Source organism: Pristis pectinata, chromosome 3 (genome assembly GCF_009764475.1).
Source record: "Pristis pectinata isolate sPriPec2 chromosome 3, sPriPec2.1.pri, whole genome shotgun sequence".
In the NCBI taxonomy this organism is placed as follows: Eukaryota; Metazoa; Chordata; class Chondrichthyes; order Rhinopristiformes; family Pristidae; genus Pristis; species Pristis pectinata.
In genome coordinates, this window is record NC_067407.1 from 34422556 (window position 1) to 34449043 (window position 26488).

At 38.8% G+C, this 26488-nt stretch overlaps 1 protein-coding gene across 7 annotated transcripts in view; it reads right to left on the bottom strand.

Moving 5' to 3' along the window:
• patj (PATJ crumbs cell polarity complex component) overlaps positions 1–26488 on the bottom strand; it is a 226077-nt gene that overhangs the window by 150357 nt on the left and 49232 nt on the right. For 6 of the 7 annotated variants that reach the window (XM_052011643.1, XM_052011644.1, XM_052011648.1 and 3 more), the window contains 5 exons: positions 24521–24655; positions 21419–21580; positions 17192–17257; positions 16314–16445; positions 1827–2036 (listed from right to left, as the gene is read on the bottom strand). In XM_052011643.1, coding sequence (XP_051867603.1) covers positions 1827–2036; positions 16314–16445; positions 17192–17257; positions 21419–21580; positions 24521–24655 — 705 coding nt within the window. The remainder of the gene's footprint in view (positions 1–1826; positions 2037–16313; positions 16446–17191; positions 17258–21418; positions 21581–24520; positions 24656–26488) is intronic. The other variant, XM_052011649.1, reaches the window with a different exon arrangement.

The following is a 26488-nucleotide window of genomic DNA, read 5'->3' on the forward strand; positions in this document are numbered from 1 at the left end:
GACATCAAATGAAAACATGTTTAGTATCATGTCTGATAACTACTTCTTCAATGTCATAGATCCAGAGAAATGGGGCAAGATTCTATAAAGCATGATGCTTGGGTATTGTAACTAATTGATTCGGGGGGGAGGGGGGTGGTGGTTGGGGAAACTTACAACATAGAACAGTACAGCAAAGTAGAGGCCCTTCAGCCCACGATGTTGTGCCAACCTGTGTAAAAAACCTACCTCTGACATCTCCCCTAAACATTCCTCCACTCACCTTAAACGGATGTCCTCTAGTATTGGCCATTGCCGCCCTTGGGAAAAGGTTCTGGCTGTCCACTCTATCTATACCTCTCATAATCTTATATACCTCTATCAAGTTGCCTATCATCCTGTGTCGCTCCAAAGAGAAAAGCCCTAGCTCGCTCAACTTTTCCTCATAAACAGCATTCTTTTCAGCTCTTCTCCCCGACACTCCACTCCAGCCTTGCAATATTTCTTCCTTTACAATTATATGTAGAAGTTTCATTTGAATGTCATCAAATCTGTTTCACCATTATTCCAGATGGTCCATTCTAAACCAAAATGACTTGATACACAAAAGAGAAAATCTTATCTTCTAGCTCTTTTGCTAACATTCTTGAATCTATAATCTCCTGGTTACCAAACATTCTATCAGAGCAAACAGTTTCTCTTTTTTTTACCAAATCCTCTCAGAAATTTCCTAATAAAGAGAAAATAACTTCTCTTTGTTTTGTCCCTCATCCCTCTATCATTCTGATAGATCTCCAGTGCAAATCCTAAATTGTCATGTCTGGATTTGAGCACTAATCTAATTAAGGCCTGAACTGTGATTAATAAAGGGTTTTGAACTTTTTGGCTTCACTTATTAAGCCCAGGACACTGGTTTCTTTAAATAAAGGTCTTATTAACATGCCCTGCCTCCTCTGAACATTTCTGTATGTGAAGCCCAACATTTTCTTGTCCTTATGCCTCATCTTTCATCAGTTTTATCATCCTCCTTTATTCTTCTCCTCCTAATGCATTCCAAAATAGATCAGTTACAGGATCAATGACATACCCGTACAAATACTAAATTTGAACTGCATGATTATTAGCTTCCCTTGATAGTGGACGTTGCAAAATCCAAAGACAGCAACAAAAGCATCTAATATTAAGCAGCTGTTCAATAATAGAAAAGTAAATGCCCATGCTGCTTAACAAGATCAGTTAAAAACTTGCTGTGGCACCTTGGTTACAGGATAAGGGAATACAAGAAAATATTTCCATGTAATAGTACTGCCAGAAGTTTTGCATTTACCTTTGTGTCACTTGTGCAATTGTTGTTAAAAATATGTAACTACAGAAACACTTTAAAAACAACAAACTATTCCAATAAAATCATATATATATAACCACATTATGCCTAATGGCAAAAAAAAACAATTTCAAGGAATTTCATGAACCTCGGTAAAATGAATTTGCTCACTTTCTAACTTTTGTGCTCAAAGGTATAACACTTGGACTTCTTAAAGATGAGAAAGCCATATTACTTATTTAGTTTTTAGATTATCTTACACTGAAATGATCAGCTATGTCAATTCATATTGGATTGAAACTGAACAAGTCTGTTGTAAACCTGTGGCTGAATGCAAACAAAAAGTTTACTTCTACTATATTTTAATTGCATTCATGTTAAGAAAGATAAATACAGAATTCCATAGTAAAATAAATGAAGTTAATGTTACCTTCCCACACACAGAGTTTCCTAGAGGTTGAGATCTCTTCACAACTATAAGGTTATCAAGTGTTTACATTTCATGAGCATTATCGGTGCTTACCACCATTGGTTTGCAGATGCCAAGGCGGACCTTGCCAGACGGAGCGTCAATCAAAGCCTGAACAGCTTCTGCCAAAGCAGTATTCTCTAGATTTTGGTCATTGACAAAGACGAGCCGATCCCCGGGTAGCACCCTGCCATCACATTCAGCAACCCCACCAACCACCAAAGAGCGAATAACAATAACAGTGCGTGTGGGATCTAAAGGATCCTGCAGAGGGAGCCAGAGACCATAAGAAGTAGATTAGACAAAGAAAGATCTAAAGCAAGCTTAGACAAAGGTATGCAGCACACAAAGCTATCATATTCATTAATCCCACATGCTTCCTGCATAATGAAATATAACAAAACTTTTAATCTGGAAATATTATTTGGAAAAATTCTATTTTCCAGTGGTTTAATTTGCATTGACATGTCACTTTTCTCAGTAACAAGCAAGTCAACCAACATTTATTTATCGAAGTAAAACAGCTTTTAAGAAAATACATGCAAAGTTGAGATGCCACTTTATCTGCACAGTGTTAATGAATGATAATGCAGAACTCAACATGCAATTTGCCTTTAACCATAGCAACACCATTATGAAAACCGACTGCTTTCTTTTGGGATAGATGGGGAAGTGGAAGGGCACAGTTGCCAGCTTCCTCCCATTTACTGTATACCTATAATCAATCTGAAAGGACAGGACAATAAAGTTCAAGTGAATTAGTACATAGCACATAGGAAAAAATGATGTTAAACTAAGAGTGAACTATGAAATTATATTTCTAAAATTAAATATGCTAGCTAATTAAGATTCTTTGAGTTACAGCTAGATAGAGGAATTAAAGTTAATAAATCAGCAGAAATAAATCACTATTAACAGGCAACAGTTGGCCCCGCTGGCTGCAAACTCCATCCACCAAGCTACCACAGGTAGAGGACGTGGAGAAGCATGGCCCTGCCTGTTCTAGATTTTGGGTGAATATCTATGATCTGTCTTGCAATAATAAAAGTTGCCTGCTTTAAAAAGAGGCCATGGTAGAGGATAAAAGCAAGTCCTGGTGAAAACCTGGTTAGAACTGACTGACAAAATACATTATAGTGTAGAATTCTGTCTCTCCCCCAGTCAACAGTAGTAGGGAGGTAAATTGTGATAGTTCATGACTCCAAATTGGCTTTGGAATATTCAAAAGCATATTAAACACACAATAGCAGAACTATTAATTAAGATAACAAAAATACATTCTTAAATGCCTTCGCTTCTCCACATAAGGTACTATTATGCGATTCCTTAAAATAAGACTATTTTTACATAGAACACTACAGCACAGTACAGGCCCTTCGGCCCACAATGTTGTGCCAACATTTTATCCTGCTCTAATATCTTTCTAACCCTTCCCTCCCACATAGCCCCCTATTTTTCTATCATTCATGTGTCTATCTAAGAGTCTCTTAAATGTCCCTAATGTATCTGCCCCCACAACCTCTACCGGCAGTGCGATCTACGCACCCACCACTCTCTGTGTAAAAAAACTTACCCTGACATCCCTCTTATACCTTCCTCCAATCACCTTAAAATTATATCCCCTCATGTTAGCCATTGTTGCACTGGGAAAATAAAATTTATATCCTTGAAAAATTCTTGTTCTTAGTTTATACACAGTGAAATAGTTGGCAAAAAATGACAAAAACAGTTTAAATTTACAACATAGTTTCAATGAACACCAAGGTGGCTAAGTAACAGACAACAAAGGGCTATAGCGAAAGGCTGTTTTCTGGAATAGGGGAAGATGAATAATGGTGTTCCCCAGGGATTCATGTTAGGGTCATTGCTTTCTTTTAAATCTATATTATTGGCATAGGCTTGCAATTGCAAGCCAGAATTTCTTTTTTTGTGAAGCCACAAAACTCAACAGTACTGTGAACTCCGAAGAGGATACTGATAAGTTGTAGCAGGGTATCAATGGGCTGGTGGAGTGGGCAGGTGAATTTTAAGACAGGCTAATATGAGTGATGCATTTTGGGAGGAAGAATGAGGAGAGGCAGGTTAGAATACAGAACCACATTCTAAGGGAGGTGGAGGAACAGAGAGACCTGGTGGTACATGTGCACAAATCATTGTAAGTGGCAGGGCAGGTTGAGAAAGTGGGTATAAAGGCATACACAATTCTTGGCTTTATCATAGTGTCATACAGCATGAAAACAGATCCCTCAGCCCACTGTGTCTGTGCCAGGCATCCAGTATCTATCCATACTAATCCTGGCCACCACTACGCAGGGAGGATGTGAAGGCATTAGAAACAGTTTAGAAAAGATGTACAAGAACGGTTGCTGAGATGAGGGACAATAAAGATTTGAAGAGCTAGGACTTTTTTTTGTGAAGGCTGCGGGGAGATTTGATAGAACATAACAGCACAGTACAGGCCCTTCGGCCCACGAAGTTGTGCTGACATCTTAGAGAACCATAGAACAATACAGCACAATACAGGCCCTTCAGCCCACCATGTTGTACCGACCTTCAAACCACACCTAAGATTATCTAACCCCTTCCTCCTACATATCCCTCTATCTTAACTTCCTCCATATGCTTATCTAACAATCTCTTGAACTTGACCAACATATCAGCCTCCACCACCACCCCAGGCAGTGCATTCCATGCACCAACCACTCTTTGGGTGAAAAACCTCCCTCTGACATCTCCCTTGAACTTCCCACCCATTACCTCAAAGCCATGCCCTCTTGTGTTGAGCATTGGTGCCCTGGGAAAGAGGTGCTGGCTGTCTACTCTATCTATTCCTCTTAATATTTTGTATACCTCTATCATGTCTCCCCTCATTCTCCTTCTCTCCAATGAGTAAAGCCCTAGCTCCTTTAGTCTCTCCTCATAATCCATACTCTCTAATCCAGGCAGCATCCTGGTAAATCTCCTCTGCGCCCTTTCCAATGCCTCCACATCCTTCCTGTAATGAGGTGACCAGAACTGGACACAGTACTCCAAGTGTGGTCTAACCAGAGTTTTGTAAAGCTGCATCATTACTTCGCGGCTCTTAAACTCGATCCCATGACTTATGAAAGCTAACATCCCATAAGCTTTCTTAACTACCCTATCCACCTGTGAGGCAACGTTCAGTGATCTGTGGATATGAACCTCCAGATCCCTCTGCTCTTCCACGCTGCCCAGAATCCTGCCATTTACCTTGTACTCCGCCTTGGAGTTTGTCCTTCCAAAGTGTACCACCTCACATTTCTCCAGATTGAACTCCATCTCCGACTTCTCAGCCCAGCTCTGCATCCTATCAATATCCCTCTGTAAGCTTCGACAGCCCTCCACACTATCCACAACACCACCAATCTTTGTATCATCTACAAACTTGCTAACCCACCCTTCCACCCCCTCATCTAAGTCATTAATAAATATCACAAGAAGTAGAGGTCCCAGAACCAATCCCTGTGGGACACCACTAGTCACAGCCCTCCAATCTGAATGCACTCCCTCCACCACAACCCTCTGCTTTCTACAGGCAAGCCAATTCTGAATCCACACAGTCAAGCCTCCCTGGATCCCTTGGCCTCTGACCTTCTGAAGAAGCCTACCATGCGGAACCTTGTCAAATACCTTACTAAAATCCATGTAGACCACATCTACTGAACTACCCTCATAAATCTTCCTGGTCACCTCCTCAAAGAACCCTATCAAGCTTGTGAGGCAAGACCTTCCCTTCACAAAACCATGCTGACTGTCCCTAATCAGTCCATGATTCTCTAAATGCTCATAGATCCTGCTCTAAGGTCTATCTAACCCTTCCCCCCAACATAGCCCTCCATTTTTCTATCATTCATGTGGCCATCTAAGAGTTTCTTAAATGTCCCTAATGTATCTGCCTCCACCACCTCTGCCGGCAGTGCGTACCATGCACCCACCACTCTCTGTGTAAAAAAACTTCCCTCTGAAATCCCCCTTATATCTTCCTCCAATCATAGAAGTAGATGAAATAATGAGAGGTCCAGAATGGATAGTAGGAGAATATACCCATTCACAGAGGGGTTGGGGACCAGAGATCTTGGGTATAAAGGGGAAGAAAATTAAGAGTGAAATGAGGAAAAACTTTTTTTATGCAGCATGGTGTTGGAACCTGGAATGCACTACCTGTGGATATGGTGGAGTCAGAATCCACTGTGCTTTCAGGAGGGAATTGGATGAAGAAATGGTGAAGAAAAAATTGCAAGGCTGCAGAGATAAGGCAAGTAAATTAGTGGAAATAGTGTGATGCACGGTTGGGGACACAGCACGGATATGAAGGACCAAATGGCTGTTTTCTGTTCCATAACCATTCCATGACACTGTACATTTTATCAAGGACAAGTGAACTTTGATAGGGAACAGGAATTGTTATGGCTGTAAGGTACAAATACTGGGAAGACTGATTGCAAATTTGTTAATTAACCATCCTCACCAGTTTTCTTTTTAAAACAGTAGCCTCTTCAATAAGTAATGCTGATAAATGAATTTTCATTCAAAAAGTAATCGCCATTTTTAAATTAAATAAAATACATTTTTCATCTTCTTTTACCTTCTATTATATAATATCCCCAATTTGGTAAACAATCAAAGATTCACTCTCAGGAATTTGCTGTTATGAAAAAAATAAGAAGAATAAAGTGGCAGGGCAGGTTAATAAGGCCAATGATGGTCTGATCAAACTTCCCTTCCTAGACAGAGCACATGCCCTTCACACTAAACCTCTCCATGAGATGAGAGCCGACACTGGCAATCTACCAAACGTAGCACAGAAGTATCTTGCTACTCTATTACACCATGTGTTTCAGATCCAGTGGCTTGCAGGTATTGTTACATTCTGAGATACACCATGTTGATGATCTGATATATTTCACTACAAAAAAATCTTTATTCGCTCCATAAAGATTGCTGTGCAAATGAACTGGGCAATGCAATGGGATAAAACAATTCTCATGCAAATCACAATCTACAAAAACTGTGCATGTCAATTGCACAAAATACTCTGTTGCCTGATGTAGATTTCCATGAATTACCAAGCTACCAATTATGCAACAGGGTATATCTATGCAGCTTCTCATGCTCTTCCCCAATCCCGCAGCAGTATTTTGTCCACATGAACTTTTAAACATACTTTCAGCCAGGTGGATCAAGTCATTCTAGGTAAGCTCTCATTAATGTTCTTGTATTGAAAATTACGCCATTCGGTGTATGGCTATAAAATTTGTAATTAATTTCGACATTACTGCTGACAAGGCCTCCATCTACAAAACTAGTGATTAGTTCAGAGGAGAAACTCTATGATAAAACCAAAGATAGCAAAAATTAAGTGGCTGTTGAATCTTGAACAGACACATGGCTGAGAAACCTATGCAAAAAAAAGCTCTTTAAATAACTATGTCAAAATGTTACCGTATATTCCAGGTAGGGCAAGTGAAGAATTTACATTTACTGACTTTCAGTGAGGCACACATACTTATTTTGTATAATACAAGGGAGGGCCTGTGTCCCTGCTCATCACAGGCACCAACCCTGCCCCCTGCACCTCCCCGACCCCCCAAAATATAGGAAACAGTTTTGGAAACCCATGGTCAATTGGTTGTAAAGGCCAATGATTAGGTTACACCCATGCCTATGCCATGACCATAACTGAATAATGATCAATCAGGAAAAGCATTTTGATGTTTCATTGTAATTTTCTGTCAGTCAAAATACCTGAGTGTCATGACTGAATACGGTGCACCATAATGCAAGGCCAAGACTTTCCACACTGACATTACTGCACAGCCCGGTAACTTTATGTATTTCTGTCATATCTGGTGGGCCTGGAACAAATTTATGGAAGTTATCCTACCACACAGATTGATGGCACATAGAAACATCGGGCAATCTTTCTGATCCAATATTTGGAATAAAAGTTGACAATATTTAAAAATTACAATTAAAATCTGGTGCAAGAATGAAAGTGATCTTTAATACCAAATTTTTCCTTTGGAAGTAAACCATGATCTTGATTTTGCAAAAGTAAAAATTCAAATTCTACAGTAAAGATACTTCTTAATTTTCAAAGTTACTGCAATTAATTTTCCCTCTCTCTGCACAAAAAGATGGTTTTCAGATAAACCATGTAAATTCCATCAACAATAAGAACTGTAATTACGCTCCCTTCATCTGAGTTAATGACTGAAATGTACATTTAACATGTCAATATATTTGTTCAGAATTTGCTGAGGGGAAAAAATAGCAAGTTTAGCATGCACACAGTTATGAGTGACTAAATGACACAAAGATCTGTGGCAAGAAAAAAGTTGTGTTAAGAGCTGCAAATCTGCAGAAAATGCAGAATGATTTGCGCTGCTAATTTAATGTTAGTCTTGTGGGAACAGCAACTTATATGTTTAAAGAAATTACTGCATTTATACTATTAAAACAAATTAAAATTGCTACAGAAAGGTACAAAAGTTAAACTTAATGATGCAAGGATCCCTTTAACGTTAAGACTTATGTTCCTAGCATGTCACTCAATCTTTCCAGCCGAGACTGAGTACAATTGGAACTGTAAGGTCTCATGCCAGCAGTTAGCAATTATGCTTACAACTTTCTAAAATCTTGGCTTTCTAAAATGTTACATTTTGTTTATTTTTTTCTTTATTTTTTTTCTCTGTGCTTCTTCCAGCCCATTCTCTTTCCTCACTTTCTAACTAATTTGCTTTTAATGCACCCTACTTCTTCCCCTTCCTATATCTCTTTCCTTAGATCTCATGGGTTAAAGTTTCTTGCTATCAGTGTTTAGTGAGGTTCCAGATGCCCTATTATCGCCTGCACTTCCAGCAATTTGTGTTGCAAACAAAAAATCTGGAGGTGAAGAATGATGAAGAAATTCCACCAATCTATGTACAATTCAGGAAATTCCACCCGATAACGATTACTGATTGCACCTCCCATTACTAACTTTAAAGCCCGAGGTAAAACAATTGAAAAATCAAGGCAGTCTATTGTAATTCTAGCTTTTTCTACAAAATGCTTTATAAATTGCCAAAGTAATAAGTACACACTAGGCTACAAACTATAGAAAATTTATTATAGCAGTTTTAGTCCTATTTGAACACAATAGAAAGAAAACAGTGAAGAAGTTTCTAAAAACATATTTCAATAAGGCTTGCAAATATCCTGTAAATGTTTTTTCCAGGTAATGTAATACTTTATCATGCAGCTGGCAAATAAAAAAGGAAAGTACATATGTTCCATTAGACAGCTGGTGTCAATCACAGTCTCTAGGGCCTGGGGAAAATATCTGTTTACAGAAAGGCAGCATTTCATCTGGCAACATGCAGTTACATGCAAAGTTCATCTGTATTAAAAAAAAACTTTTTTTTCTGTGGGTAAAAATAAATGCAAAATTGATAGGAAATGTCTTACCTACACTGACCAGTTGGTGTTGCAAGCAACTTAATATTTCCAGTCATTTATGCATAAATCATGTTAGATTATTGTGAAACTATTCCACATCTCCTCAGTTAACTCTTTAAAGTTTAGCTAATAAATACACTTGTACAATTTTCAATAAAAATTGTGGCAGACTTTCAGCAATGATTAAAATGAAAACGAATCAAATTTGTAACTTCCCATGGCAGGTTATTTTCTATTTCTAAATATAAATCTAGTTCTTTGTGATCTTAAATTTCTTTATTGTTCTTCATTTTTAAATGTTAGTTGTAGCATTTCTGTGGTGAGACATTTTTGACTGTAAATGTGAAAAATAAAGTCCTCAAGGCCAAACATTATAGCAGGGTTACGTCCAAAAATTATATTTAAATACCAACAATTTAAATCTTCTGTTTAAAGTAAGTTGTAGACACACAAGCAAAATAATTAAATAAACAAAGTGAATAAGGCACTGTTGGTAAAATTGTGCAGCTCGCTTCATCACAATGATCATGTTGCAAATATTAAACAATGTAAATATTTATTAACAAACCAGGTTAGATAAACCATCAGAATTTGCATGCATCACCCTGAATTCAAATGTCTGCCATTCAGCTATAACATTGTGTGCAAATGTCTGAGAAATGCCAAAAGGGAACACGTTAAAATTAGAGATGAATAGAGACTCCATAAACATAAAAGTATAGTCAAAAACTTTCTGAATCAATCTTGATTGATATCAGATTTTCAAATAATTTTATATTGTGGGGTTAATATATAACAATGTATTTCCTGCAACGTGGAACAGTTTTATACACTTCGATAAAAGCTGTCAACACTTTAGTTCATTTTGTGACTGTGACTGAAGGATATCCAGTGATTTTTGCAAACCATTAACTATTTTGGCATAATATAAAGGGGCCTTGCATTAAAAATGACACTGATGTATGCTCTTTCTCATTATTATTTCAGATAAGTTTTGAATGTTTTTAAATTAAACTGTTTCTTAACTTCCAGTTGCTTTAAATTTCCTAGTACTTACAACAGAACAAAAGAGGAAAGGTGTTTGTTGTTGTCATAGTTTGTTTGAATCCTTTCAGGATATTTTATACAATAGTTAAATGTTACATAATTTTAAAATAATTATAAAAATATACATCTCAAACAAAAAGATAATAGCTACATGTCTAAGTACACATATTTTCTTGTATGTAAATCTAATTTTTTTTAACACTCCATTGCAATTTTGCACTGTTCACTTATAAAGCGTTTGAAGACTCTTTTTATAATGGGTTAACAGCAGAGTTAATAAGTCACTAGCTGTCAAATTCATAACATGAAATTAATGATTTGTTTGATCAGCTTGTCAGAGCTGTACAGCACAGAAGCAGGCCCTTTGGCCCACCTATGCTGACCATCATTCCCTTGTAGAACCATCCACCGAATACTAAAAACTATCCTGGAAACACTTCATAAATTTTGCCCCATCTAATCTCATAGCACTAAGGCAGTTCTAGTCAATATTAGGGAAGTTAAAATCACCTACTATTACAAACTTATAATTTCCACACCTATCTGTATACTCCTCTAATTCCCGCTGACTAGTGGAGTACTATAGTATAATTCCATCAAAGCGATCACCCAGTTTTAATGTTTAAGTTCTATTCTTATTGCCTCACTGGAGGTTCCCACGGGATATCCTCTCTGTGTGATCTCCTCCCTAATCAATACTGAAACTCCCTGTCCTCTCTTACCTCCACCTCCGTCACACAAGAAGAATCAGTATGCAGAACACTAGCTGCCAGTCCTGCCCGTCCCTCAACCATGTTTCTGTAATAGCTATATCACAATCCCATGTGTCCATCCATGCTCTGAGTTCATCTGCCTTACCCGTGAGGCTTCTTGCATTAAAGGAAATGCAATTTAGTCTATCAGACCTTCCACGCTCCCCACCCTGCCTGCTTACTGGATTTGCTTGCATTAGCTTCTATATTTGCCTCAACTTTCACATCTGATGCACTACTACTTTGACTCCCACCCCCCTGCCAGACTAGTTTACACCCTCCCAAGTAACACTTGCAAACCTCCCCACAAGAATATTGGTCCCCCTCCAGTTCAGATGCAACCCATTACTCTTGTATAGGTCACCTCTGCTTCAGAAGAGGTCTCAATGGTCCAAGTAGCTGAAGCCTGCACTAGCTCTTTAGCCACTAATTAATTTGCCTTATCTGCCTATTCCTACCCTGACTAGCATGTGGAACAGGGAGGGCATGAGAATTGCATGCGAGTTATGATGATGCAACTAACAAGGGATGCATTCTGAGATCTAACTCAGTTGGCAGTTGTTAAATAGTAGATCACCTTCAGACCCAAAAATGCACTGGTCCAGAAATTCAAAGGTGCATTGATGTGGCAATGCAATGCACAGCAGCCAATTAAGAATTCGTCTTAGGGTCCCCGACTGCAAAACTGCAGGATGTCCAAACATTGGTTGCCCCAGAATAGTCCTTACATTTTCAAAGGCCTTCATTTGTGGGTGGAGTGCACAAAGAAAATCTGTTAAATTAAGGTTTGCAGGGATGAGAGGAGGAATTGTGTGGGTTTGAGATGACCCGGACGTCAGTCAGTGGACAAGGGGTGGGGGTTGCTCTGGGAGGGTGCTCAACCCACAGATTATGATGTTGGAGGGGATCCACGTCCAGAGGCTGGGGGCAGTGTTACAAGTAGGACATTAAGGATGGGGTTGCAACTAGGGGTTGGGGCATGCATCATGAAGGGGGGGGGGGGGCAGGTATACAATTAATAAGTATTTAACTTAAAAGGACAAAGGGTTACTCACCAAACTCAAAGGTGTGGGACTTCCTTTATATAATGATGAAGCAGACCTCACAAATCTCGTGAGAGTCTTCTTCTGTACAAGTGACCCAAGCTATCACCTGGCCACCCACGTGTCCAAATTCATGGAAGTAACAACCAGACATGCACTTAACTGAGTACACCTTTGCAATAGCACTTTAGATGCACAAAGGACCTAGAAGGAAGTCCCTGACATCTTAGAACTTGCAATGAGTCCTCAATTTTTCTTTTGTAACTGAATATTTTTTAATTGAAACTTAATCACATAAAACACAGATAAATGGTGCTATGTAATCAGATTTCTTGGTAATTATTTTTTTTCAAAAATAAACTGGAAGCAGATGTGAAAAATCAAATTCTTTCCTCAAGGATGGAAAAAAGATCTTGGCCTAATATGTAACAAACTAGTGACGCATGACATTCTGGAATTTTGGACAACTCAGCTGGTTAGAATCAAATTAGGACTATTAAAGTTTAAGACAAAACCAGTATCTTTCAAAACTAATCAGTTTTATCTAATACATTACCTACAAGATTCAATGAAAACTTTGGTATGGGTCACAGTTTTGTATGCCAGGAAATATAAGTATTAAATGAACTATCCATAAAAACCAAACAGAGAAAAAAATAAGAAATATACTATCTTTACTTTCTATTTTCAGGTTGCCTTTATTGCCCTTCGTGACACAGCACTGTCCATTGCTAATTCTATGCTGAACTAACTTCTAACAGTTAAGGTTTCCTCATGATTTTGCTTTTCGTTCACAGCCTCGGCTCTAAGATTGCACAAGAACCGTGAATGAGAGCAGGATTTTTTGGTGTTATTACAAAAAATTTTTCTTATAGCGTTAATGCACCATCCATTAGTAGTACAATGCAAACATTACAAATATAATCAGTGACCTACCTCCAGGTCAACTCATTTCAGACAGTATTCAAATTTGGCAGATTGCTATACACTGGAATACTGTTACTGCATAAATTTTTGATGAATGTCTAAGAATGCAAACAATTATTTCTTTGAGAACAATAACTCACATGTTCTCTTTTCACCAAAAGGGCACACACACTGCAGGTGATGTATATGCAGCTCATTCTGTGTCACATTGACAGTTCCTGCATAATGGACTAGGACACTGGTGAGCTATTCCTTAAGTTGCTGAAGGTACTATATGTGCAGAACCCTAATGAGGCAATGTAGCAAAATGTTTAGTTGTTGATTAATTTCATCAAAAACTCAGGGAGACTTGATGACTCTCAACAATAATTGGGTGGCACAGATTCACAGCTAGTAGAGCTGCTGCCTTGCAAAGCTGAAGGCTAGAGTTCACTCTTGACCTCCGTTGTTATCTGTGTGGAGTTTGCATATTTTCCCAGTGTCTGCTTGGCTTTCTTCTGAGTGTTCCAATTTCCTTTCACACCCGAAAGACATGTGGGTTGGTAGGTTAATTGGCTAATGTAACTTGCCTCTTGTGTGTAGATGAGGGGTTGAATCTGGGAGGAGTTGATGAGAAAGTGGAGAAAATATAAAATGGGACTGATGTAGAATTAGTATAAATGGGCATTTGATTGTCGGTGTGGACTTGATGGGCTGAAGGGCCTGTCTCTCTCCATGGCTCCATTTCGAGGCATTCAAATTGAGAATAAAAAACAATCCACAGTAATAGCAATGGAAGATCATAAATGTGCCAAACGTAGTGAGAGACATTTGCTTTTGGAATGGCAAATAAGCAGGAGATTGTTATAATAAAGATAAACAGTGCAAAGACATAGTCTGTTATATTTGGTTATTTTTATGTGATATAACAAAGGTAAATTAACCAATGTTTTATGAAGCTGCACCATAACCTCCCTGCTCATAAATTCCAGTCCCAAACTAATGAAGGCCAGCATCTCACTTTCTTCACCACCTTAGCTTGTTGTGCTGCCACCTTCAGGGATTCATGGACTTGTATGCCAAGGTGTCTCTGTTCCTGAATAATCCCTAGAGCCCTACCATTCATTGGATCTGTCCTACCCCTATTAATCCTCCCAAAGTGTGTTACCTTGCAGTTATCAGGATTAAATGTCATCTTCGATTTCTCTGCCCATTTTATCAACTTATCAATATCTTCCTGTAACTTAAGACTAATCCTGTCACTATCAACACCACCACCAATTATGGTGTCATCTACAAACCTATCATACCACCAACATTCATATTCAAATGATTAATACATATAACAAATACTAAGGGTCCCAGCACTAATCCATATGGTATACCACTGGCCACAGGCATCCAATCACAAAATCAACCCTCCATCATCACCGTCTGCCTCCTATCACCAATGAATTTAATGTATCAAACAGCCTTGGATCCTATGGGCTCTAACCTTTTGGACCAGACTCCTATGTGGGACTACGTCAATGGCCTTAGTGAAGTCCATGCAAACTACATTGACTGCCCTGCCCTCTTTCACACATTTTGTTACCTCTTCGAAGATGTCAGTCAAATTGGTCAGACAGGATCTCCCCCTAACAATTGAATTGTTCTTTCTCTTGTTGGAGGCAGTCACTGCTTGGCACATAAGTGGCATAAATGTAACTAAATTAGCACTTATCAACTCATGCCAAAATGTTATCAAGAACAGCCACATGTGGAAAGCCAGACATTTTCTGAAATTTTGTGAACATGAACAGATCATATGAAAAAACTATGTTGTGATCTTCTGAAGGAAGAAAGGTCATGAATAAACCAGCCGTAGATGGTTGAGCCTAAGATAATGCCCTGAGAAATGCTTGGAGAGATACCTTGAAGTTCAGCAACAATCACAACCATCCTTCTCAGTGTGAGGTATGATTTCAGTCAGTGGAGTTTTCCCCTCTTTTTCCATTGATACCACACTTGGGCAAATGTTGCATGGGCAATCACACTCACCTTCCCTTTGGAATCCAGTTCATTTTTTCCATGTTTGGACCAAAACTGCAACAGGGTCTGAAAGTAAGTGGCCCAGCGAAACCTATACCAAAAACTGGTGAGCAGAAACTAAACCAGAAAATACTGGAAACATACAGCAGGTCAGGCAGCATCTGTGGAAGGAGAAACAGTCAATTTTTTCAGCTCTAAGACCTTTGTCAGAGTTCTGACAAAGAGTCATATCTGAAACATTGATTGTTTCTCTTTCCAAAGATGCTACGTGACCTGCTGAGTGTTTACAGCATTTTCTGTTTTTGTTTCAGTTTTCCAGCATCTGCAGTATTTTGATTTTCATTTACTGGTGAAGTGCAGCTTGATGATACAGTTGACAAAATCTTCCAATACTTTGCTAATGACCAAGTAGACCAATAACCAGCAAATGGTCTACTAGATTGCTCCTGCTATTTGAAGACATGGACATAGTTGGGCAATACATTACATTATTGGTAGGTTGCCAGTGTTAAAACTCTACTGGAGCAGCTTTCAAAAGGACATCAGAACGTAACAAATTCAAGTAGGAATGTAGGCTATATGACTCCTTGGGCCACCTCTACCATATAATAAGAATATAGCTAGCTTGGTTAGGAGGCGAGGCTAGTTCTAGGGTAAACATCTTCAACGCTACAGTCAGAATGTTGTCAGGTCCTATAGCATTTTCTGTATCTACTTCTTTCAGCCACTTCTTCAAATCATGTGGAGTGAATTGAAATAGCTTAAGGATAGATTCTGTGATGGCAAGAACCTCAGAAGAAAACTTGTCACTTCTGGCTGAAGATGGTTTTAAATGCTTCACCTTTGTGCCCAGCTGTCACCTACTGGACTCTGCCATCACAAAGCTTTGATGGCCTTGATATCTCCTCCTCCTGAGAGTTTATTAATTGTCCTCACTATTCATGACAGAATGTGGTTTGGACTGTTACTAATCTAGCAAATGAAAATGCTCCAAATTAGCTTTTACTATAGAATAGCTGAAATTTGTACAGCCAAAAATTGCAAAACAATCACAAGATAAATACTGTAAATGCCATTGCTAAATTGTTACTGGTACTTAAGAAGATATAGCCATTCTTGTATTAAAATTATTCCATTATCACAATCTTTTCATCTTATGTTCACCATTTTGGAAAAATAATTTTTGTCTATCAAACATACTGTAAAACTTGATTTCAAAAAAGTAAGTATTTGTTGCAATCTGCAAGGAATGCTCTATTGTATATTGTTAAAATGTGTAAATTACACAAATTGGAAAATACCTGATAGTCCAGAATGCTGAAACCTAAACCTTTAGAACCTTTATGCAGCTCAATCACTTTCACATCTGAAGTCCATAAAGCCAGCTCCCCAATTTCATCCTCTTCTGCATTTGTCTCAGTATCCATGTCCACCTTTGGAGAATAAATTAACTTATAAGACATAGATATTAATTTCTCTCTAATCATGAGAGCTAATTTGTCAGTGAAATATTTTAAAGGATTTCTATTCTTTTCTGTAGAAATTCTGTCCACCAACCCTGTGATTGTTATTGTTACACCTGTTATTTTTTTTCAAGTCTGCATAATTCTGCCAACATTGTATCAATCTGTGTCAAATATTTGAGCATACTGTATTTGTACGGAGGCCAATTCCCTGAATTTTCATATGGGATCACTACAGTGACATTAAAATCACATGCACATCTGTGCAAATCACCCTGGTATAATTGGTATAGATTCAAACAGTGCAAAACCACTTTTTCCAATGCTGTGTAAAGCTAAGTTCAGAACAGATGTTCCTTTGGCTGCAATAATGCTGCATACTCAGCACATCATTCAAAAGTCAAATGCAATTTGTGGGATGCCAAAATGCAAGGTACAACTTGTCCACAACAGTACTTTTGTTGGCTCAATGGTAATAGCCCACTGATAAGATCCAAAGCCACTGGTCCCCACACAATAGTTTCAAGATCATCATAAAAAAAGGCAGAAACCAAGTCCTGCTGAAGTACTCTTACAGATCTTATAATTAAGTTTGACATGGAAATTATGTGGACAAGGGCAAGGTATCTTATACATAAGAGGAAAGAAAGAAAATGTGATATGCCCACACACACACGCACATCTCATTTGATTCTCATTTCAACAGTTAAATTTACCTGGTGGCTACAATTTTCACTACTCCAGGGAGAGGGTGGCCGAATCAACTCATACATCTCTGAAGCCTAAAAACAGAACATACAAATACTTAATGATACTGGAGCTGATTCCTATCAGGCCAGCAATGATTTTAGAAAAGAACAGATGGTTGAAAATACACAGAGCAATAGTTACAAATCTAACAGAGAATGCATTACAAAATCTGAAACTTTTCTCAACCATCTATCTCACAAAGAAAACATATTTTGGGGAAAAAAAACAAAATTCAGCTTCTGAAAGTATTACTTTTGCAGGTAGATTACAAAATTGAACAGAAATTGAGTTTATATTTTACGATAAAGTACTAAGAAATCATGTCAGAATACAAAAGTGTATTCCAGCGAGGTGTAAAGGTGTCAGCAAGTGATTTTGTTTCCTCAAGCGTAACAGAAACATATAATCATGCAGTTCTACACAGAAATATGTAGGCAGAAATTTAGTAGTCCTTCATGTTTGAATCATGATAATGCTGGTGTCATTGTTTCAAGAAAGTCAGAACAAGTCAATGGTTTAACAATTAAACAGAAAAGCAGAGGTTGTTCCAGAATACTGCACCAGAATAAATCATGAAATTCCATTCAATAATAAACCAGCAGAATTTAATAAAACCAGCACATGTAAAGCTAAATAGACAGGATCACAGAGGGGCAATTCCTAAAATTTCCTGGAATACTAAATGGTAAAGATAGAATTTCACTGAGATCACCTTTCACTTTTCTATGTTCTAAAAATTATACGCCTAGCCTACTAATCTCTTTTCAAATGTCAGACTTGCTATTTTAGGAGACAGTCTGCTGAATCTTTACTGCACTCTACAGCAAGTATATCCATTTTAGTTAAGGAGACCAAAATTCTATGCAATACTTCAGGCATGGTCTTTCCAGGTTCTTAGATAGTTATACCATGATCCACATCTTCAAAACTGAAGTCAGGAGTGTAATGTAATACACTCCACTTGCCTAGATGAGTGCAGCACCAATGACTTTTAAGAAGCTTGATGCCATCCATTACAAAACAGCCTGCATGATTTATATCCCAACTACTGCCCTCAGCATTCATTCACATATAACCATAGAACACTACAGCACAGAAAAACAGGCCATTCGGCCCTTCTAGTCTGTGCCGAAACGTTATCCCGCTAGTTATCCCATAAGAAACAGAAAGTTGTGATAGTAGGGGATTTTAACTTTCCACATATTGACTGGGACTCCCACAATGTGAAAGGGCTGGATAGCTTAGAATTTGTCAAATGTATTCAGGAAAGTTTTCTAAATCAATATATAGAGGTACCAACGAGAGAGAATGCAATACTTGGTCTCCTATTAGGGAACCAGACAGGTCAGGTGATAGAAGTATACGTAGGTGAGCATTTTGGGTCCAGTGACCATAATGTCATTAGTTTCAAGTTAATTATGGGTAAGGATAGGTCTGGTCCTCGAGTTGAGGTTCTAAATTGGAGAAAGGCCAATTTTGTGGAAATGAGAAAGGATCTCGGAAGAGTGGATTGGGATGAGTTGTTTTCTGGCAAGGACGTGCTCAGTAAGCGGAAGGCCTTCAAAGGCGAAATTTTGAGAGTACAGAGTTTGCATGTTCCTGCCAGGATTAAAGGCAAAGTTAAAAAGCATAGGGAACCTTGGTTTTCAAGGGATATTGGCGATCTGCTTAAGAAAAAGAGAGAGGTGTATAGCAGGTACAGGCAACTAGGAACAAATGAGGTACTTGAAGAGTATAGAAAAAGTAAGAAAATACTAAAAAAGGAAATCAGGAAGGCAAAAAGAAGACATGAGGTTGCTTTGGCAGATAATGTGAAGGTAAACCCAAAGGGTTTCTACAAGTATGTGAAGAATAAAAGGATAGTAAGGGACAAAATTGGTCCCCTAGAAGATCAGAGTGGTCGTCTATGTGTGGAGCCTCAGGAGATGGGGGAGAACTTAAACAATTTTTTTGCATCAGTATTTACGCAGGAAACGGGAATTGTGGATATGGAAGGAAGGGAAACAAGCAATAGAGTAATGGAACATATTGAGATTAAAGAGGAGGAGGTGCTTGCTGCCTTACAGTGAATAAAGGTAGATAAATCCCCGAGGCCAGATAAGATATTTCCTTGGACATTGAGGGAGACTAGTGTAGAAATCGCAGGGGCCCTGGCAGATATATTTAAAATGTCCTTAGCCATGGGTGTGGTGCCGGAGGACTGGAGGGAAGCTCATGTTGTTCCGTTGTTTAAAAAAGGCTCTAAAAGTAAACCAGGTAATTACAGGCTGGTGAGCCTGACATCAGTAGTGGGTAAATTACTGGAGGGTGTTCTGAGAGATCGGATATACAAGTATTTGGACAGCCAAGGGCTGATTAAGAATAGTCAGCATGGCTTTGTGCATGGTAGATCGTGTTTAACGAATCTTGTAGAGTTTTTCGAGGAGGTTACCAAGAAAGTAGATGAAGGAAAGGCTGTGGATGTTGTCTACATGGACTTTAGTAAGGCCTTTGACAAGGTCCCACATGGGAGGTTAGTTCAAAAGGTTCAAACACTAGGTATCCATGGAGAGGTTGTAAACTGGATTCGAAATTGGCTGTGTGGGAGAAGACAGAGAGTGGTAGTGGACGATTGTTTCTCAGACTGGAGGCCTGTGACTAGTGGTGTGCCTCAGGGATCTGTGCTGGGGCCGTTGTTGTTTGTTGTCTATATCAATGATCTAGATGATAATGTAGTAAATTGGATCAGCAAGTCTGCTGATGACACTAAGATTGGAGGCGTAGTGGACAGCGAGGAAGGCTTTCAAAGCTTGCAGAGGGATCTGAGCCAACTGGAAAAATGGGCCAGGAAATGGCAGATGGAATTTAATGCAGACAAGTGTGAGGTGTTGCATTTTGGAAGGACAAATCAAGGTAGGACATACACAGTAAATGGTAGGGCACTGAGGAGTGCGGAGGAACAAGGGATCTGGGAGTTCAGATACATAATTCCCTGAAAGTGGCGTCACGGGTAGACAGGGTTGTAAAGAAGGCTTTTGGCATCCTGGCATTCATAAATCAAATTTTTGAATACAGGAGTTGAGATGTTATGGTGAGGTCGTATAAGACATTGGTGAGGCCAAATTTGGAGTATTGTGTGCAGTTCTGATCACCTAACTATAGGAAGGATGTCAGTAAGATTGAAAGAGTGCAGAGGAGATTTACTAGAATGTTGCCGGGTCTTCAGGAGTTGAGTTACAGGGAAAGATTGAACAGGTTAGGACTTTATTCCTTGGAGCATAGAAGAATGAGGGGAGATTTGATAGAGGTTTACAAAATTATGAGGGGTATATACAGAGTAAATGCAAGTAGGCTCTTTCCACCAAGATTAGGAGAGATAAGTATGAGAGGACATGGCGTTAGGGTGAAAGGGGAAAGGTTTACGGGGAATATTAGGGGGAACTTCTTCACTCAAAGAGTGGTGGGAGTATGGATCGGGCTGCCATCTGATGTAGTAAATGCAGGCTCACTCTTGAGTTTTAAGAATAAATTGGATAGATACATGGACAGGAGTGGTCTGGAGGGTTATGGACTGGGTGCACTTGACCACCAAGCCAAAATGTACTGCAGTTACATATGTGGCTACTCTGACAGTACCTCCCAAACAACCTCTACCACCATCAAGGACATGGGAGCACCACTTTCTGCAGGTAATGAATCTATATGTGGCAGTAGTAACGGAGAATAGAAGGATTTAAGATGAACATTACAAAGGAGGGAAGGCAACAACATTTTTTGTTAAAAGAAAAGTGAAGTTGGCTTATTTTTTAGGATGTCACAAGTACATACAAATAATTTATTTAACATAAATATTTACTGCTTACGTTGTGATAGATATATTCTTCCATACATACTTAACCTAAATAATACTGCAACACACAATGGTACCAAAGAGTGAATGCAACTGTCAGTTATTTTACAATAGAAAACAACTTTTCATCACTATGAGTATCCAGTCTTCATGCAGCTAATGTATTGACCCAGCCTTCAAGAACAGCTGCATGAAGAAAATGTATTTATCAGTCGAGATGACTGGGTACATATGAATGGGCTTGATGAGAAGCATGATCAAGGAGAATTTTGATTCAACTCCCAAATATCTCAACCAATTAATATGGAATCTCTGTAGATCAGAACATATCAGTGTATTTCCCTTTTAATGACCTTAACTCTACCTGGGAAGCTTCAGTTTTCATGGCATTAGGTTCATCTACAGGCATTTCATTTCCCTCCTCAAAGAGTCGCCGACAACAGACCAAGGTAAATGGAGGGGACATGTCTTTCAGAAATAAAATTGCTTCCCGGCGCGATTTTCCATATAACTGCTTTCCATTCACCTGAAATAGAATGCGAATATTAGGATTACATCAAGGTGCTTCAAACAATTATTGTCTAGAATTAATAAAACATATTTGCAAATTCTACCTGCATAAATTCTTATACCATAATGGATTTTCTATTGTTGTATGCCTTGTGTGGAAGTGTAGTTCACTAAACTATTTAGTAGGTAACACTGTTACCCGCAATTTTCATTTAGGTGCCTGGTCCAGAACTTTTGTTTTAAATTCATTCATGGGACATGGTCATTGGAGGCAAGACCAGCATTTATTGCACATCCTTATTTGTATGAACTACTTTCCTACTGCAGCAGTGTCTCACTTAATTCTCCTCAATTATTTCCATAATTTGCTGATGTTCTTTAAATTTTTCTCTCCACAAGTCATTAATTATGTAAAATGGAAACTGGCCAAAATCCACTTTTACTGATAGTTAGCATTTGAGAAAGTGATTGACAAAGCTATAGTAGAACTTAAGTTTTTAAATAATCAGCTTCAAGGTCCTCATCACTATCAGTCACTACACAGTTCTCCATACAAATTCTGTCCAATGAGTTATATACAAGCAAAATTAACTGCACCTCACAACCAATACCAAAAATAAAATGCAAACCTGAGGAAAAAGTCAAAATAAAATCCAAAACAGGTATCAAACTGCATCATAATGTGTAGAGCACTAGAAACTGAAATCATTTCTGTTTATCATTGGAAGACTCTGTGACTTAAGAATGTGAACATGAGTTATACTAAAATTTCAAGGTAAGGGATCCTTGGATTACGAGAGAGGTGGTGAATTTAGACAAGAAGAAAAAAGAAGCCTATGTATGTTTCAGGAAATCAAGAAGCTATTATAAAGAATTATAACGATATTATAAAGAAGCTAGAAAAAAACTCAAGAAGGAAATAAGGATAGCCAGGAGGGGTCATGAATAGTCTTTGGCAAGTAGGATTAAAGAAAATCCCAAGGCATTCTACACCTCCATTAGGAGCAAGAGGATAACTAGGGAGAGGGTAGGACCACTTAAGGATAAAGGATGGAACATGTGCTTGGAAGCGGAGGATGCAAGGTCCTAAGTGAGTACCTAGCATCAGTATTTACCATGTAGAAGGACGTGGAGGATAGTGCAATCAGAGTAGAGCATGCTAATACACTAGGGCATTTTGAGATTGAGGAAGAGGTAGTGTTGGGTCTCTTGAAGAACATCAAGGTGGATAAGTCCTCAAGGCCTGATGGGATATACCCCAGGTTACTGAGAAAGGCAAGAGATGAGATTGCTGGGTCCTTGACCAATATCCTCGTGTCCTTTCTAGTGAGAGGTGAGGTCCCAGAGGACTGGCGAGCATCGCTAATATTGTTCTGTTGTTTAAGAAGGGAAGTAGGGATCATCCTGGTAACTACAGACCGGTGAGTCTCACGTGAGTGGTAGAGAAGCTATTGGAAAGGATTCTTAGGGATAGAATTTATGAGCACTTGGAGAGCCATGGCTTAATTAGAGAAAGTCAGCGTGGCTTTGTGCAGGGCAAGTCATGTCTTACTAACTTGATTGAGTTTTTTGAGGTGACGAAGGTGTTTGATGACGGTAGAACTGTGGATGTTGTCTACATAGATTTTAGTAAGGCATCTGACAAGATTCCACATAATAGGCTCATTAGACTCATCCAGAAGATTGAGATGCATGGGATCCATGGTGACTTGGCCATGTGGATTCGGAATTGGCTTGCCTATAGAAGACAGAGGGTAGTGGTTGATGAGACTTATACTGGCTCGAGTTCCATGACTAGTGGTGTTCCGCAGGGATCCATACTGGGACCTCTGCTGTTTGTGATATGTATAAATGACTTGGATGAAAACGTGGATGGGTGGGTTAGTAAGTTAGCAGACAATACAAAGATTGGTGCTGTTGTCGGTAGTGTAGAAGATTGTCAAAGGATACAGCGGGATATAGATCGGCTGCAGATATGGGCGGAGAAATGGCAGATGGAGTTTAATTGGGCCAAGTATGAGGTATTGCATTATGGAAGATTAAAGGTAAAAGGACAATACACGGTTAATGGCAGGATCTTTAACAGTATTGACGTACAGAAGGATCTTGGGGTCCAAGTTCATAGCTCCCCGTAAGTGGCCAGACAAGTCAATAGGATGGTAAAGAAGCTGTATGGCATGCTTGCTGTTGTTAGTCAAAACCTTGAGTTCAAGAGTCAGGAAGTTATGTTGCAGCTTTATAAAACTCTGGTTAGGCCACATCTGGAGTATGGCATTCATTTCTGGTTGCCCCATTATAGAAAGGATGTGGAGGCTTATCAGGATGCTGCCTAGATTAGAGGGCATGTGCTGTGAGAGGCTGATCAAACTTGGGTTGTTTTCTCTGGAGCAGTGGAGGCTAAGAGGAGACCTGATAGAAGTTTATAAGATTACAAGGGATGTTGATAGAGTAGACAGCTGGTATTTTATTCCCAGGGTCAAAATGTCAAATACACGAGGGCACGCACTTAAGGTGAGAGGGGAAGGTTCGAAGGCCAAGTTTTTGTTTTACAGAGTGTTGGGTGCCTGGAATGCACTGCCAGGGGTGGTAGAGGAGGCAGATACAATAGAGGCATTTAAGAGGCTCTTAGATAAGCACATGAATATGCAGAGAATGGAGTGATATGGACTTGTGTAGGCAGAAGGGACTAGTTTAGTTAGGCTTTTAATTACTAGTTTAATTAGTTCAGCACAACGTCATGGGCCCAAGGGCCAATGTTCCATCAACATTCTCAAAAATAACAAAACATGAAATCATAAAATTATTTTACCATGATTACTTGATCCCATTCCTATACTGTTGTTGTATGAACTATTTCAGCTAGAAAATAAATTTGTCCTAAAAAGAGATTTAATTATAACCAAAATAGAGATATTAATTTCAAATCTTAATGAGTTTTGTTTTTTTAAAGATATACCTCTAAAATTTCATCTTCTACTTGTAATAATCCAGTTTGGCCTATTGGTCCATCAGGCACAACTGATGATATGTAATGATGTCCATCAAATGAGTCCAGGTCCACTCCAAGACTCAGTGTATGAACTGGTAACAACTAAGTTAAAACAAAAAAAAAGTTAATTGCAAAATTATCTTTGTTCTAGTTTTTCATCCAGCTACATTAAAACTGTCTTTTGCACCACCTTATGTTAATGTGCAATATGAACAGCTAAAGACACAGAACAGTATCAACCTTGGCTGAGGGTAGAACTCTCACCTGAGAGTTAGTAACCTCACCACAGAAGCTTAAGTTCATGACATTGGTCAAACTACACTGCAGTACTAAGGGAGGGTTAGAATGGCTGAGGTGCTTGCTTTCAGAGACAATGTTAACCAAAGGCCAATTCTGCTTACCAAGTGGAAATAAAAGCTCATTGAGGACACTTTGAAGAATTTGAGTTATTCTGGTGCTCCAGCCAATACTTATTCTTCTAAATGTATTTGAAATGTGTATAGGTTATTTATTTCGTCACTGTTTGCAGACCTTTGCTATAGTTGCTTTATTTCTTAAAAAGTAATAATGATTACATTTCAGAAAGTTCCTCATTAGCTGCTAAGCACATTGGAATGAACACCATTATGTAAATCCTCCTCCTTTCCAAGAAGAAATTGCAATAAAGAATCATGTCATAACTGAATGTGATCTTCAATCTATTGGTTTTAAACCACTCACTTAAAATGATTGTAACAATAACGCAATTACATAAGGATTAAACTTAAAAAAAGGAAACACATGGGTAAATGTGGTCAAGTTCATCTTTCCTATTGGAGAATCATCCTGAAAATTGTTTGTTTGCTTAGATACTTGCCATATTCTTAATGGCACTTTAGTCTTCCCAACAATCAGTTTAATCAATTTTCTGTTCAGCCATTTGACATCAGATCATTGTTCCAAACTGCCACAGTAGTTCTAATCTCAATTTTTTAAATTAAGATATTACACGTAAAATAACTGAATCATTAGAGCCTGCACCCCTTCTCTCTGAGAGCAACCCTGTCAGTCCCATTCCATGACTCTTTCACTGGCAGGCTGAAAGGCTCTGCAATTCAGCAAAGAAGAAAGTTTTCAGATTTCCAATTTCTGCTTACAGATTTTTCTCTGGTTGTACAGATAACCCAACCTCACAATAGCTTGAGGAGTGAAAATCTGCTTTTTCTTTGACTATCCCTTGGTGTCGAGAATGTCTTGATATAGGTTCTGAGGTGGCTGACAAGGCCAAGTGTGATAGGCAGACTCTGCTACAGAGACAAGAGAGGCGTGATGGGAAGTGGTATCCTCCTTCTGCCATTTTCATTGGGAATTTGCGGGCTCTTGACAAAGAAATTTCAAGGTCCTCAGTGTGATCCTAGATGATCCTTCCCCACCAGAGGTTCCTACAGGTTGATGGAGATGTTACATTTTTTTTTAGAGGGGGCTTTGAAACATTATTGAAGCATTTCTTGTCCTCCTGGCAATCTTTTGCCATGATGGAGCTTGAGGAAGAGTGTTTGGTGTCAGGCATGTGGCCCAACCATTGGAGCAGGCCGATTGTAATTAGAGGCTTGATGATGAAGATGTTGATCTGGCAGAGGATGCTGATGTTGATTTGCTTATCTACTCATGGATTTACAGAATTTTGTGAAAAAAGCATTGGGGTGCACCTCAACAGTGCTTTGAAGCACCTGCTTTAGTAACTCTATGACTGAAATATACAAGAGGACAGAGATCATTGTTGGATAGTAAAACATGTACTTTGAACTGGGTTTGAGGTCATGATCTACTATGTCACATCAATTTGTGGGATATTGATGGCAAAGCTGTCAGCATTCACTAAAACTAATCCAGGATTTCTGTGCATATGAAGTGAACATGGAAATCCTGAAGTTGCTTTCAGTAGTTTGCAGCTGG